Genomic DNA, 13,121 nt, shown 5'->3' on the forward strand with positions numbered 1-13,121 from the left:
TTCTATACTTTAAGGCTGCTCCTACACAATGATTCAAGACTGATGATGAAATAATATATCCACATGCCAAGGAAGAACCAAGGGAGTTTTCATACGGATTGAAGCATGCTATTTTCACCTTTTGGGTTTTGTTTTTTTGTTTTTTATTTTTTTCCCTTTTATGGTTTCTTTCACAACATGACTAACATGGAGATACATTTTACATGACTGCACATGTGTAACATATCAGATTGCTTGAGCAGGGGGAGAGAGGAAAATCTGGAACTCAACATCTTTCAAAAAATGAATGTTGAAATTTGTCTTTATAAATAATTGAAAAATAAAATACTATTAAATTCAAAAAATATATATATAAGTACTGTCATCTTCATACCTTATCTGCTAAGATGGCGAGCGTCCTTTCAAGGCCATTAGCTGATCTATCCTTGGCTGCCCTTGACAGCCTTTCAGCATAATAACTGACTTGGGTTTTTAAGGTGTTGATCTGGGCAATAATCTCCTTCGCTCTGATGATATCCTGTGGTGCGTATATTATTGACTGGCAGCTGGGTGAGGTACTGAAAAAAGAAAGAAAGCTTTTAAAGTGATACTTAGAATAGTCCAGTAATTTAGTAAAGTTTTTTCCCCTCCCTCTGTAAAACCCAATCATTTTCCCCTAGATAATCAAGAATAATTACTCCAAAGTTCTTTGTCTTTTGTCTAAGTTGATTTTTTTGGTAAAAAATTTTCATTGACTTCATTCAAATAAAAAATTAATGGTATTTGTTACCAGTGAAAATAGCAGAATATACTAGAACTGGGAGGGGAGAGGGAAGAATCCTCTATAGGCTTCTTAGTGGTAGATTTTGCTAGCAAATCCCTTATGTGGAGGGTCTTTCTATTTGGCCAATTAGCACTTTTATCTTCCTTTCTGTTCATCTCTAATCTTTCCTGTCTCCGAGTAAATTGCACCTATTTTTTTTCCTTTGCTCTCAAGGTAGCAGGCCTTTTTTGTTGATAAATTTCTCTCTTTTGATCTATAAGCTGTAATGGAGAAGGAAATGTCAAATTAGGAGAGAGGTAAGAAATTTAAAACCCTGCAAGGGTCAATCTCTGACTCTCCTCTTCACTCCATCTAGCCACTAACTAGACAAACAAAGACCATTATCCAGACCAATGAGGCATAAAATATATTATAAGTATAGACAGACCACGAATTTCAGTAAGAATAAGTGGAATGATTTGGATATTGCCTTAAGGGGAAGAGGAAACCCAACTAATCTTCTAAGGCATTAGTGTCTTCAGGTCTGGCTCCTAGCTGGAGAAGACTAAATGAAAGATACAAGTCTTTTGAGCCAAGACTCCAACTTGATAAAAATATTTCCTATTTTTAAAAAAGTCTATGAGAGCAAGGAGAATTAGAGAAGAAAAGTTGGTGTTGGAATTAAAAATCAGAGACCACATCTAAAAAGGTACATGTTATTCCTGAAGGAGAAGAAATGAAATTATCTCCTCCAAGGATGAACTTTGATTTTCTCTGGGTGGGGACCAATGGAAGGATGAGAGATATGGGAAAGCAAAATGTAGCATACATCCCACCCATTCTACATTTCTACTATGGATGCATAGGGTACAAAAACAAGCCTTTACTACCTTAAACTAGACTCTATTCTCACATAGATGGATAGCCATCTCTCATCCCCACAACTGGGCGAACATGCAAAAACAAGGGATTTGCCAGAAGCCCATGCAGCACACGGAGCTCAGATCTTTGTTTTAGTACAAGAATTTCATTTCACAGCATGAGGCTCACAAATATCCATTTTCCAATCTGCAATCACTTTTTTCAAATGAATAGCTGTCTATTTAGAATTGTTACTTTTAAATCCACAAATTCAAAATGCTTTTTAAAAAGCCTTTCCTTGACTGTCCTTTCCACATTAGGTGAGGAAGAACATAATTCATTCCCAAAATTTTCACCTACTAGTTTTCAATATTTAATTTGCAACATGCACCACAGAGAGGCTTTGTGAGAGATAAGAGAAGAGAAATTTTAAAGCTTCTGTGTGGCAGGTTTTGTGCAAATTAAAATGCTGCAAGATATGTATGTATCTAATTACCTTTTAAAAATGATTATGACTAAATTAGAGAGGATAATATTAAAAAGGAAGTTCATTCTGCACAAACATCTTAATGCTGGGTATGTGTTATGTAAAAATCCAATTAAACACCCGGGGGAGAGGAGAACCCTCTAGATTAGGGATTCTTAAAATGGGATCTCCATAATAATTTCAGGAAGGTGGAGAGGAATCTTCTGAAATGGGGGAGAAAAAATATATATATATATATATCTTTACTTTTCACTAATATATAATTGAATTTTAAAAGCACATCTTTCAATTATGAATCTAAACAACAAACATTATTCTGAGAAGGGATTCATAAGCTTCATTGGACTGATAAAAGAGTTTATGACACAAAAATGATAAAGAACACCTGCTTTATACATTGCTAATTATTTTGCCACCAAAGGCAAGAAGAAAGATATACCATTTTCTTGCATCAGTGGTTTAATGGGGAGAAGGAGTAGTGTGATGATATGACTATAAAATAAAACTGTTTGAAAATAATTCCAAACTGGATAAAATCACCCAAAAAAGGACAAAGCAGGACAATGTTAATCATACTGCTTTCTTATTTTTTCTTCATATTAAAGAGAAATATCAGTGTATTCTTTCAGAATTAACTGTCTAGTTTCATGCTCATGCTGAAAAGTTTTGAAAAAAATGATAAACTGAGAATTAGCTATTCATTATCTTAGAAAATTGCAGTTGAAAGAGGAAAATAAAAGAAAGTCCTACAACATTTATAACTAAGTTCACTTAAAATCAACAGACAATGGTGCCACAATATACAACATTTAAAAAGCGCTGTACATTTAGAAATAGGAAACAATCATTTTTTCTATTTAAGAACAAGGCCCCCAACAAAAACTCTCTCCACAAACAGAAAACTCACCAACATTCCTCATAACTGCTAAAGAAAAGAATCAAAATTAAAGTTAGCAGATTGTTAGAGAAAAAAAAAAAAACAAATGCAAAAATAAGCCAAGTGATTTCTTGAAAATACTTCTTTAAAACAATAAGAACAAAAAACTCTGAGTGTAGAGATGATGAAATTTGTAGACCAACTGTATGTTAACTGAGTCAGAGAATATTAATTAATTGTTTCATGCTCAAAGCCCACAGGCAAGTCATCCACAAGAAAAATCTATTTGTTCTCAATAAAAATTTTAAAATTGAAATTAAAGGCTTATGAGTGGTTTTTATATTAGTAGGGAGTCAAGAAAGAATGAAAAAAAAAGTATATATCATGTTTTAAGCATAGAATAAACACTTGGGGGAAATTCATTAATAACATTGGTCAACAAAGTTTTGCAAGGTTAATGTTGAAGACTATGCGTGTATTTGAAAAATAAATTATTAAATACTATTAAAATATTATTTTAAAAATGCTTTTCAGTATTTCTTAAACACTATATAATAGATAAGTGTCTTTCATTAATTCATCAACACTATTAGTCCTAGGTCTCCCCCACCTCCTTCAAGGAGGCATAACACTAATGCAACAGGACAATAACCGCATAAACAAAAGTTTTCTCTTGAGGGCATCTATCAGGATGAATGATACCTTATCATAATAACCAAAAAATGCACTCAAATGCTTATCACAGAGCAACATGCAAGGAGGCCATAGAAGCACGTTTTCTGACTGGCTGTGATGGGCTGAGGTCAAGACTTCATTTTGTCTTTTAGCCTTGCTGGGAAGCACAACAAATCATATTTACCCAAGAGCATTTGGAATTGGTGAATTCTAAAGCTGTTAGTTATTTAGCCTGCCTATATTTAGGAAGCATTCTTGATAATACTGACTCAGGAGTTGAAAGAAATCTATTGTGATATTCTAGTTCAGCCCTTGAACACAAAGCAGGGCCATATCTAACATTTCCTAGATATTTCCTCCCATTTTATTGTTAACAGAAATAGATAACCACTAGTAAGCCACTTTCACATAGCTTTTTATTTATTTCATAAAAGTGGTTTTCCTAAAATATAACTCTGAGTCACATTTTTTCACCTCAATAAATTCCAGTTATTCCCTATTACTTCTAGGACCAAATCCAATCTCTGTCCCTCCTACTTTTCTTATCTTCTTACATTTTATTCCCTCCTTCACTAACTATGAAATCCAGGAATGATGACCACCTTGCAGTTTCTTAAACATGACATTTCCTCTTCTGATTCTTTACCTCTGCTGTATCAATACCCCACTCTCTGCACGCTCTCTACCTCTACCTTTTAGCTTTCCTAGCTTTTTTTTCAGACTTGGCTCCTACTTTCTGAAGGAAACCTTATCTTCTTAAACATGACATTTCCTCTCCAGATTTTTTACTTACCCACCTTGCTTGGAATGCTATCTCCCTCTTACTTCTACCTGTTAGCTTTCCTAGCTTCTTTCAAGACTCAGCTTCTATCTTCTGAAGGAGACCTTACCCAGTCTCCACTTACCTACCACTGCCTTCCTGATTGAGATTACCTTCCATGCATATCTAAAATTATTTGCAAGTAGTCTCCCCCATTATAATGTAAGCTCCTTGAGAGCAGGGCCCATTTCTTTGTATCCTCAGAAATTAGGACTGAAGGTACCATGTCTGGTATATAGTAAACACTTAGTATGTGTTCAATGACTGTTATGAAAGTCATCTTAGATTTCTCCAAAGTACAATTTCAATTCTTTTGGACTTCTCATTGGCTCAACTATCTTTTGCTGGTAATTTTGGTCATTTTCCTTTGACTTCCTACAACAAGATTCTTCAAGATATGCCTGCTCCCCAAAGCTCTGAAATACAAATTTCTGGGCAGATTCATGTGCAAAGTTATTAGACTCCATACATTACATGACATCAAGACAATGGAGACCTGTACTAGGAGGTTTCTTCCTTTAGCAACCAAAAAGGAGAAGTATCAACTTTTGAGCTCAAGGCACCATGTTCTTGAACTCATCACATTTGGATGTAAAGACTCAGACAGGTCTCAGATTTGAATTTAGTTTGTACACACTTATGTAATTAGTCTGCTGTCTTCACTATTCTTCTTGCTTTTGAGTTCTATAAGAACAGAGTGTAAAGTCATTCTTCCTTGATTACTTTACTTAAATCTACTTTGAGGGATGATTATTGATCCTAGAAACTGATGACAATTTTTTCCTGAAATCATATAATCCCATCTACTCATTAAAATAAATCTTTCATGTGCTTCAGATTCATTAAGAAAGAAAAAAGACTTTTATTTGCTAAATGATTTTCAAAGTCAGATTAACTTTCAAAAAATAATTCATCCTAAACTTTAAAGAGAATGCAAAGAATCTGATACCTTCACTCATCCAGCCAGCTCCTTGACACAGTACAAAGAAAACCAATTCTACAAGGCAGCCCCTTCCATTGAGCCAGAAGCAGCTCAAACTGGCTTGAAGGGCGTTAAAAAAAGATAAAGAAGCTCTGTAGTTACTTACTGTTTCTTGGTCTCTTCAAATTTGTGCAGCCGTTTTCGAAGACCCCCTGACTTAAAGCCTTGGCAATGTGCTGCAGCTGCTCCTATGGTTATGATATCATAGTTCTGATCTGAAGGAAAAGAAAGGCCTCGGCAATCACTCTGGGTTCACCACCAGCATGTGTGTCAGCAAACCCACCCAGCCTGCAGATAGATAAGTAATCCTTCTGAATGGGACTGACTGGATGAAGCTTTCTCATGAAAAAATTCACTTGTCTCTTTCTCACACTTATTATGAGTTAACCAGCAGATGATTATATGAAGAAGTCCAGGGCCTACTTATCTCAGGTATTAGTTGTCTAGGTATGCACTTAATAAAAAGGATAAGAGAAAGAAATACCTGATGCTCCATCATCTTGGACTCGCATTCTCTGTATATGCAAATTTGTGGGTACAAATTCCAACTTTTTATCAGCTTTCAAGCTGCTTGCCTTAAATGAGGGGCCTATAGCAATGGAACAAGAAAAGATATATTTCATACAAAAGATATTCTCCATGTGCAAATGGCACACACACAAAAAAACAAATGTATCAGTATGTTTCTGAATATAGCCAGGTATGCTGGGGTGGTGGCTTGGAGATTTCTGAGTTGTCTACAAGAATATTTTAATTTGCAGATGGTAGGTGGGTGTAAACATTGGAGGAAAGGGCAACTTGCTGGCCAGGAGACTAGTTCCAGGATGTTTAGGTGGAACATGCTGTTAGTAAGGGTGAGGAAAGTCATCAGAGCTCTCTATGGAAACAGCAAGACAACATTTGGAAGCTAAACACTGTGGCATGCACATAGACAGCCATAGAGTTATGCAAAGCAAGTGGGTGGATATGTCATACTCTATTACCACATGGCTAAGCCAAAAATTACTTAATGCCAACTGTAGAGATACTTTAACATCAAAACTAAAGCTATCAGCTCAACTAGAACAATATCTATCCATCTTGGGATGGAAGAAGAAAATCTGCTCATGAAACAGCAAAAGGAAAATATGTGATAGACTTTCATACATCGGTCTTTCAAACAACAAAATCAACAACAAAATGTGCACACATAAATTAGGAAGGAATTTTGGTTATTCACCCTTCATTCAAGTCTACTCCAATGCCATATCCATAGCATGGTGGTCACCTAAAGTTCTCCGAGGCTATACCACCGAAGTGTACAAATTCTAATACATTCTACTAAGGTAGAAAGCCTTCAAAGGCAGAGCTTGAGAACCAGCCTACTATTGAAAAAAAAAAATCTAGTAGTATAAGATGATGCATTTTTTTAAAAACATTAACTTTTGAAAGTTGTCTTCCAAATCATTAAGAGGTTGCAATTTGCAAAAGTGAGGGAGTATAAGCAGTAACAAAATAAAAAAACCTAGAAATACTCCAACATCTATATCACATGATTCCATTATAAGATAAAGGAAAATATACCTAGATCCACTTCACAACTGAAAATCACTTTACCTTTTTATTATTATTATTATTTTAATTGTAGCTTTTTATTGACAGAACATATGCATGGGTAATTTTTCAACACTGTCTCCTGCAATCACCTCTTTTCCCTTCCCTCCTCCCGACACCCCTCCCCTTAGATGGCAGGCAGTCTCATACATGTTATTAAACATACTTTACCTTTTTCTTAAGAAAAATTATGATCAAAAGATTTAGAGGAAAAACCCCAATCTAACTGAAATAATATTATCTTATTCTAAAGTAGTTTTTAATTTTTACTTGTGTAAATGATGTCTAACAAAGTCTATAAATCCTTTCTCAGAATAAGGATTGTAAAGGAAACCAATTATACTGAAATACAATTATCAAAATATTTAATAAAACAAGTTCACATACCCCAGGTTATTCTAAGAATCCATGTTTTAGAGGCTGGAAGGCATAGTGAATCAAAAACCTGGCTTGGCATTAGGAAAACCTATGTCCAAGAACTGTCTTTGATATACACTAGCTCTACAACTGGATGAATCACTTAATCTTTCAGGGTCCCAAGGAACTCTCTTAAAACTATAAATTGTCAAAAGTTAATGGCTTATAATTTTGTCAGGAGAGAAGAAAGAAGCAATCTATCAAGCAAATAAGTTCATTTATCTTCAAACATCTGGATGACTTATTTTTTAACATTTAATATTTTCACTCATTTTTTTTTCTACTTTCTTCAAAAGAAAAACAATGGCCCATAATTTTATTTGGCTTCTTCTTACCCATGTATATGAAGGATACAGAGGTCCTTTAAAGCCAAGATGGAAATCATGAGCATGTTTTTCAAATGAAAAATTTAAGTGTTCAATGGAGAAATTATATTAGACACTGAGGATATGTATATGGTGGGAATGAAGGAAGGTATTTCAAGATAGGAATATTTGGTCACAAATACTGAGGTAAAAGAAAATATTTTAAAATCTAAAACCCATTCCATTTAGAATCAAAGACAGACTGAGAGGGTCTGAAGTGTCATCATCATTTTGTATCCATGCTAAAAATTATCCACTTTCTTTTCCAAAAGAAATAGCAAAATATTTTTTTAGCTTCACTTTTAAATTTTTAAAGGTAGAGTGCTAGCTTATACAATCCTCATTTTCATTTCAACTACCATTCAAAACAAAAGAATTCAGAAAACTAATGTTTTTAGAACAAGTAATTTGGGTCTTTTTTTTGGTGTGATTTCATTCATTCTGGTCAAAGATGAAACAACATCGTATAATAATAATAATAATAATATTGTTCTTCAATCCTACATTCTGGTGCTTGAAACTTGGAACTCTCATGGCAATTACTAAAGGCTCACTCTTTAAAATTAAATCTGAAAAATTCATACTTAGAAGAATTCTTATTTACATGAGAATCTAGAAAAATCCATTTAAAATAACTTATTAGTATTGATTACATATTATTAATATCTAATATTACATAATATTAATAATTCTTTATGATCAAAGCAGAAGTGAATTAGCCCAAAGGAAACGCAAAATAGAGAAGCTACCCCAAATGTTCATATGGACTATTTGTGTTCATCCATGGCAGAGTATTCCAAGTTTGTTTTAGTCTGATCAGGCACAGCTGGACACACTATAACTTGATTCTAACATAGTGATGTCATTTTGTTCCTTTTCAAAAACAAAAGATAACAACAACACATAATATTAATATTTAATACATATTAAAATATTGATCAATAAGGTCATTAAAACTAAGTGTTTCTTGAGATCCAGATGGTACATTTCTTTCTTTCTTTCTGGTGAGGCAATTGGGGATAAGTGACTTGCTCAGGGTCATACAGCTAGGAAGTGTTAAGTGTCTGAAATGAGATTTAAACTCAGGTCCCCTTGACTTCAGGGCTGGTGCTCTATCCACTGCGCCACCCAGCTGCCACGAGATGGTATATTTCTAAAGAGAAAAAAGGAAAAAGCACTTGGAGGAATAATTTCACTAACCTTTGTATTGATGCAAGTTAGTTAGGTTTTCCTGATACGTTAGTATTATTGTTTGGTACTGAGTAGCTATTTGTCTACGGAGACTTTCCCAGCAAGGAGAGAGCTCTCCCAATTCTTCCAACTCACAAACCCTGCAAAACAGAAAAAAACAGACAACTTACATTAAACTCCAGGTCTGACTGGCATCTTCAACCTAACTGTTTTCATGGAATACTGGTATTCTGTGCAATGTGACTGAAAACTCTGTGGTGAGCTCTTTAGTATACTATTTTTAAAAATTTAGTTTAATTCTTTTAAAACTTTTTTATTCCATTACTCAGTTTTAATTTTCCAATATGTAGCTTTCCTCCTTAGTGCTCCTTCTATCACAAAAGCCATTCCTTATTTTAAAAAAGAGAGAAAAAAAGCAAAAATTCAGCAAAAACTACTAAAACTATATTAAGAGCAACAGTATAGGCAATGTTTCAAATTATCCCTCATCTCTTTATAAAAAGGAAGAAGGTACATTTTTATATTTCTTCTTTGAGGCTAAGTTTGGTCACTATATATACATAGCATTTGTTTCTACTTGTCATTGTGCTTTCCATTTATTTTGTGGGAGTCACCATGTATACTATTTCCATTTATATCCCTTTATATTATCTTATATAAGTTAATTCACACCTTTTTTATTTTTCATATTCACTGGGCCAAACATTTAGTGTTAATAATAATTTTCTTTTCTTTTTTTTGTTTCTCTTATTTATTTGTTGTTTTTCTCCCAGTTACATTAAAAATAAATTTTTTACATTTGTTTTTAACATTTTTGTTATTATGTCCTTATTCCCACTTACAATTAAGAAACCACATGTGAAGTTATATAAAACATTTCCATAAAAGTCAAGTTATAAAAGAAAACAGATATCTCACCCTAATGAACATAAAAACCCTCAAGAAAAATTGAGTTGAGAGAGAGAAGAGAAAAAGAGAAAAAAAAAAGAGGCTTCAATTTGTACTTAGGCACAATCAGTCTGTTTCTGGGTATGGATAGGATTTTTCAACATAAGTCCTTCAGAGTTGTTGTGGATGATCGTGCTACTGAGAATAGCAGTCATTTAAAGCTGGTCATCCCAGAACATTGCAATTACTTTGTTTACAGTACATTTCATTTTGCTTGAGTGCATGGAGGACTTTCCAGTTTTTCTGAGAGCATCCTGCTATTGTTTCCCATAGAACAATAATATTCCATTAATCATAATTTTCTCATGTACAATATGAAATCATATGTGCTTTGATGAAACCTGTGATAACATTTAAGTAGTGTTACCTTCTTCAATGATACATATAGGAATCTGATTAATCCTTTAAGATGCCGTCGGATTTTCAAGAGGTCCTCCAACATACTAGGGGCCTTTCTATAAATCAGAATCACTGCACAGGTATCAGTGGACTATATAGGCAATTTGTTTTCTCTCACTAACCACTAACCATCAGCTTGACCCCCTTTTCCATCATACATATATCTGATGAAATTCTTTATACTATTTATCCTGAGCAATTCTTTATTGACATTATATTGCTGCCTTTTTGCATCCATGATACACTTCTCGATGTCCTTTGGATGACTAGCAACTTTAAATCTTCAGAGATTAGGTTACTCCATGATACTTATAAAGCTTCATGAGAAGAATACCAATATTAAGAGGAGCTTTTGCATTAGACAGGTCAGCATCATCAGAAGTAATTGTCAACTTCCCAAAGAAAATGGAGACCACTTTGTCCCTATTCGATTTTTGTCTATCCAAGATTGATAGAACTGACCAGTTTTATGCATTGGGGTCTATTTCACTTTATATTCTACTATTGCATGCCAGCAGTGATTCTTAATTTACTTGTTTTTTCTTATGAGGATATTTACATTGGATATCACAGCTATTATAGATCTCATTTAAGAGGGTCTACCAGGTTTTAGAGTTTGAAACAATCAGCATAATATCATCTATAACCGTGAGCAACTAGAGAATTTCATAATCTCTCATTTGGACTCTGCTTTGGCTCTCCTCTGTGACAATAGCAAACATTTTTGGCAAAAGTGTTTTTCTGAATTGTGATGCATACTAATCATCAGAGGGCTGAGTAATGTAATTTTTTATCATACTTTTCAAAGAACCTTGGATGATTTTTTTTTTAAATTTTTTTTACTATATATATATATATATATATATATATATATATATATATATATATATATATATATATATATATATATTTTATATTATCCCTTGTATTCATTTTTCCAAATTACCCCCCCTCCCTTATTCCCTCCCCCCGACGACAGGCAATACCATACATTTTACATGTGTTACAATATAGTCTAAGTACAATACATGTGTGTGAATATCATTTTCTTGTTGCACAATAAACATTAGAATCCGAAGGTACATGCAACCTGGGCAGACAGATATTAGTGCTAACAATTTACATTCCCCTCCCAGTGTTTCTTCTCTGGGTGTATCTACCTCTGTCCATCATTGATCAACTGGAAGTGAGTTGGATCTTCTTTATGTTGAAGATTTCCACTTCCATCAGAATACATCCTCATACAGTATCGTTGTTGAAGTATACAGTGATCTTCTGGTTCTGCTCATTTCACTCAGCATCAGTTGATTTAAGTCTCTCCAACCCTCTCTGTATTCCTCCTGCTGGTCATTTCTTACTGAGCAATAATATTCCATAACTTTCATATACCACAATTTACCCAACCATTCTCCAACTGATGGACATCCATTCATCTTCCAGTTTCTAGCTACAACAAAAAGAGCTGCCACAAACATTTTGGCACATATATGTCTCTTTCCGCTCTTTAGTATTTCTTTGGGATATAATCCCAGTAGTAGCGCTGCTGGGTCAAAGGGTATGCACAGTTTGATAACTTTTTGGGCATAATTCCAGATTGCTCTCCAGAATGGCTGGATTCTTTCACAACTCCACCAGCAATGTATTAGTGTCCCAATTTCCCCACATCCCCTCCAACATTTGTCATTATTTGTTCCTGTCATCTTAGCCAATCTGACAGGTGTGTAGTGGTATCTCAGAGTGGTCTTAATTTGCATTTCTCTGATCAGTAGTGATTTGGAACACTCTTTCATGTGAGTGGATATAGTTTCAATTTCTTCCTCTGAGAATTGTCTGTTCATATCCTTTGACCATTTATCAATTGGAGAATGGTTTGGTTTCTTATAAATTATGGTCAGTTCTCTATATATTTTGGAAATGAGACCTTTGTCAGAACCTTTGTTTTTAAAAATATTTTCCCAATTTGTTACTTCCCTTCTAATCTTGTTTGCATTAGTATTATTTGTACAGAAACTTTTTAGTTTGATGTAATCAAAATCTTCTATTTTGTGATCAATAATGATCTCTAGTTCTCCTCTGGTCATAAATTCCTTCCTCCTCCACAAGTCTGAGAGGTAGATTATCCTCTGTTCCTCTAATCTATTTATTATCTCCCTCTTTATGCCTAAATCATGGACCCATTTTGATCTTATCTTGGTATATGGTGTTAAGTGTGGATCCATATCTAATTTCTGCCATACTAATTTCCAGTTTTCCCAACAGTTTTTTCCGAATAATGAATTTTTATCCCTAATGTTGGAATCTTTGGGTTTGTCAAAGATTAGATTGCTATAGATGTACCCTTTTTTGTCCTTTGTATCTAATCTGTTCCACTGATCTACCGGTCTATTTCTTAGCCAATACCAAATGGTTTTGGTGACTGCTGCTATATAATATAGCTTTAGATCAGGTACACTTAGACCACCTTCCTCTGAGTTTTTTTTCATTAGTTCCCTTGCAATTCTTGACCTTTTATTCTTCCATATGAATTTTGTTGTTATTTTTTCTAGGTCATTAAAATAGTTTCTTGGGAGTCTGATTGGTATAGCACTAAATAAATAGATTAGTTTGGGGAGTATTGTCATCTTTATTATATTCGCTCGGCCTATCCAAGAGCACTGAATGTCTTTCCAATTATTTAAATCTGATTTTATTTTTGTGGCAAGTGTTTTGTAATTTTTCTCATATAATTCCTGACTTTTCTTTGGTAGATGGATTCCCAAATATT

The 13,121-nt window shown here is 34.0% G+C and overlaps 1 protein-coding gene across 8 annotated transcripts in view; it reads right to left on the bottom strand.

Annotated features, from left to right (window-relative positions):
- The window catches only part of INPP4A (inositol polyphosphate-4-phosphatase type I A), a 201,219-nt gene that overhangs the window by 50,582 nt on the left and 137,516 nt on the right, over positions 1–13,121 (bottom strand). For 6 of the 8 annotated variants that reach the window (XM_074300347.1, XM_074300350.1, XM_074300344.1 and 3 more), the window contains 5 exons: positions 9,020–9,150; positions 5,929–6,033; positions 5,551–5,659; positions 2,998–3,015; positions 374–557 (listed from right to left, as the gene is read on the bottom strand). In XM_074300347.1, the coding sequence (XP_074156448.1) occupies positions 374–557; positions 2,998–3,015; positions 5,551–5,659; positions 5,929–6,033; positions 9,020–9,150 (547 nt within the window). The remainder of the gene's footprint in view (positions 1–373; positions 558–2,997; positions 3,016–5,550; positions 5,660–5,928; positions 6,034–9,019; positions 9,151–13,121) is intronic. The other 2 variants (XM_074300351.1, XM_074300349.1) reach the window with 1 other exon arrangement.

The sequence above is a fragment of the Sminthopsis crassicaudata genome, chromosome 3, assembly GCF_048593235.1.
Source record: "Sminthopsis crassicaudata isolate SCR6 chromosome 3, ASM4859323v1, whole genome shotgun sequence".
Taxonomy (NCBI): domain Eukaryota; kingdom Metazoa; phylum Chordata; class Mammalia; order Dasyuromorphia; family Dasyuridae; genus Sminthopsis; species Sminthopsis crassicaudata.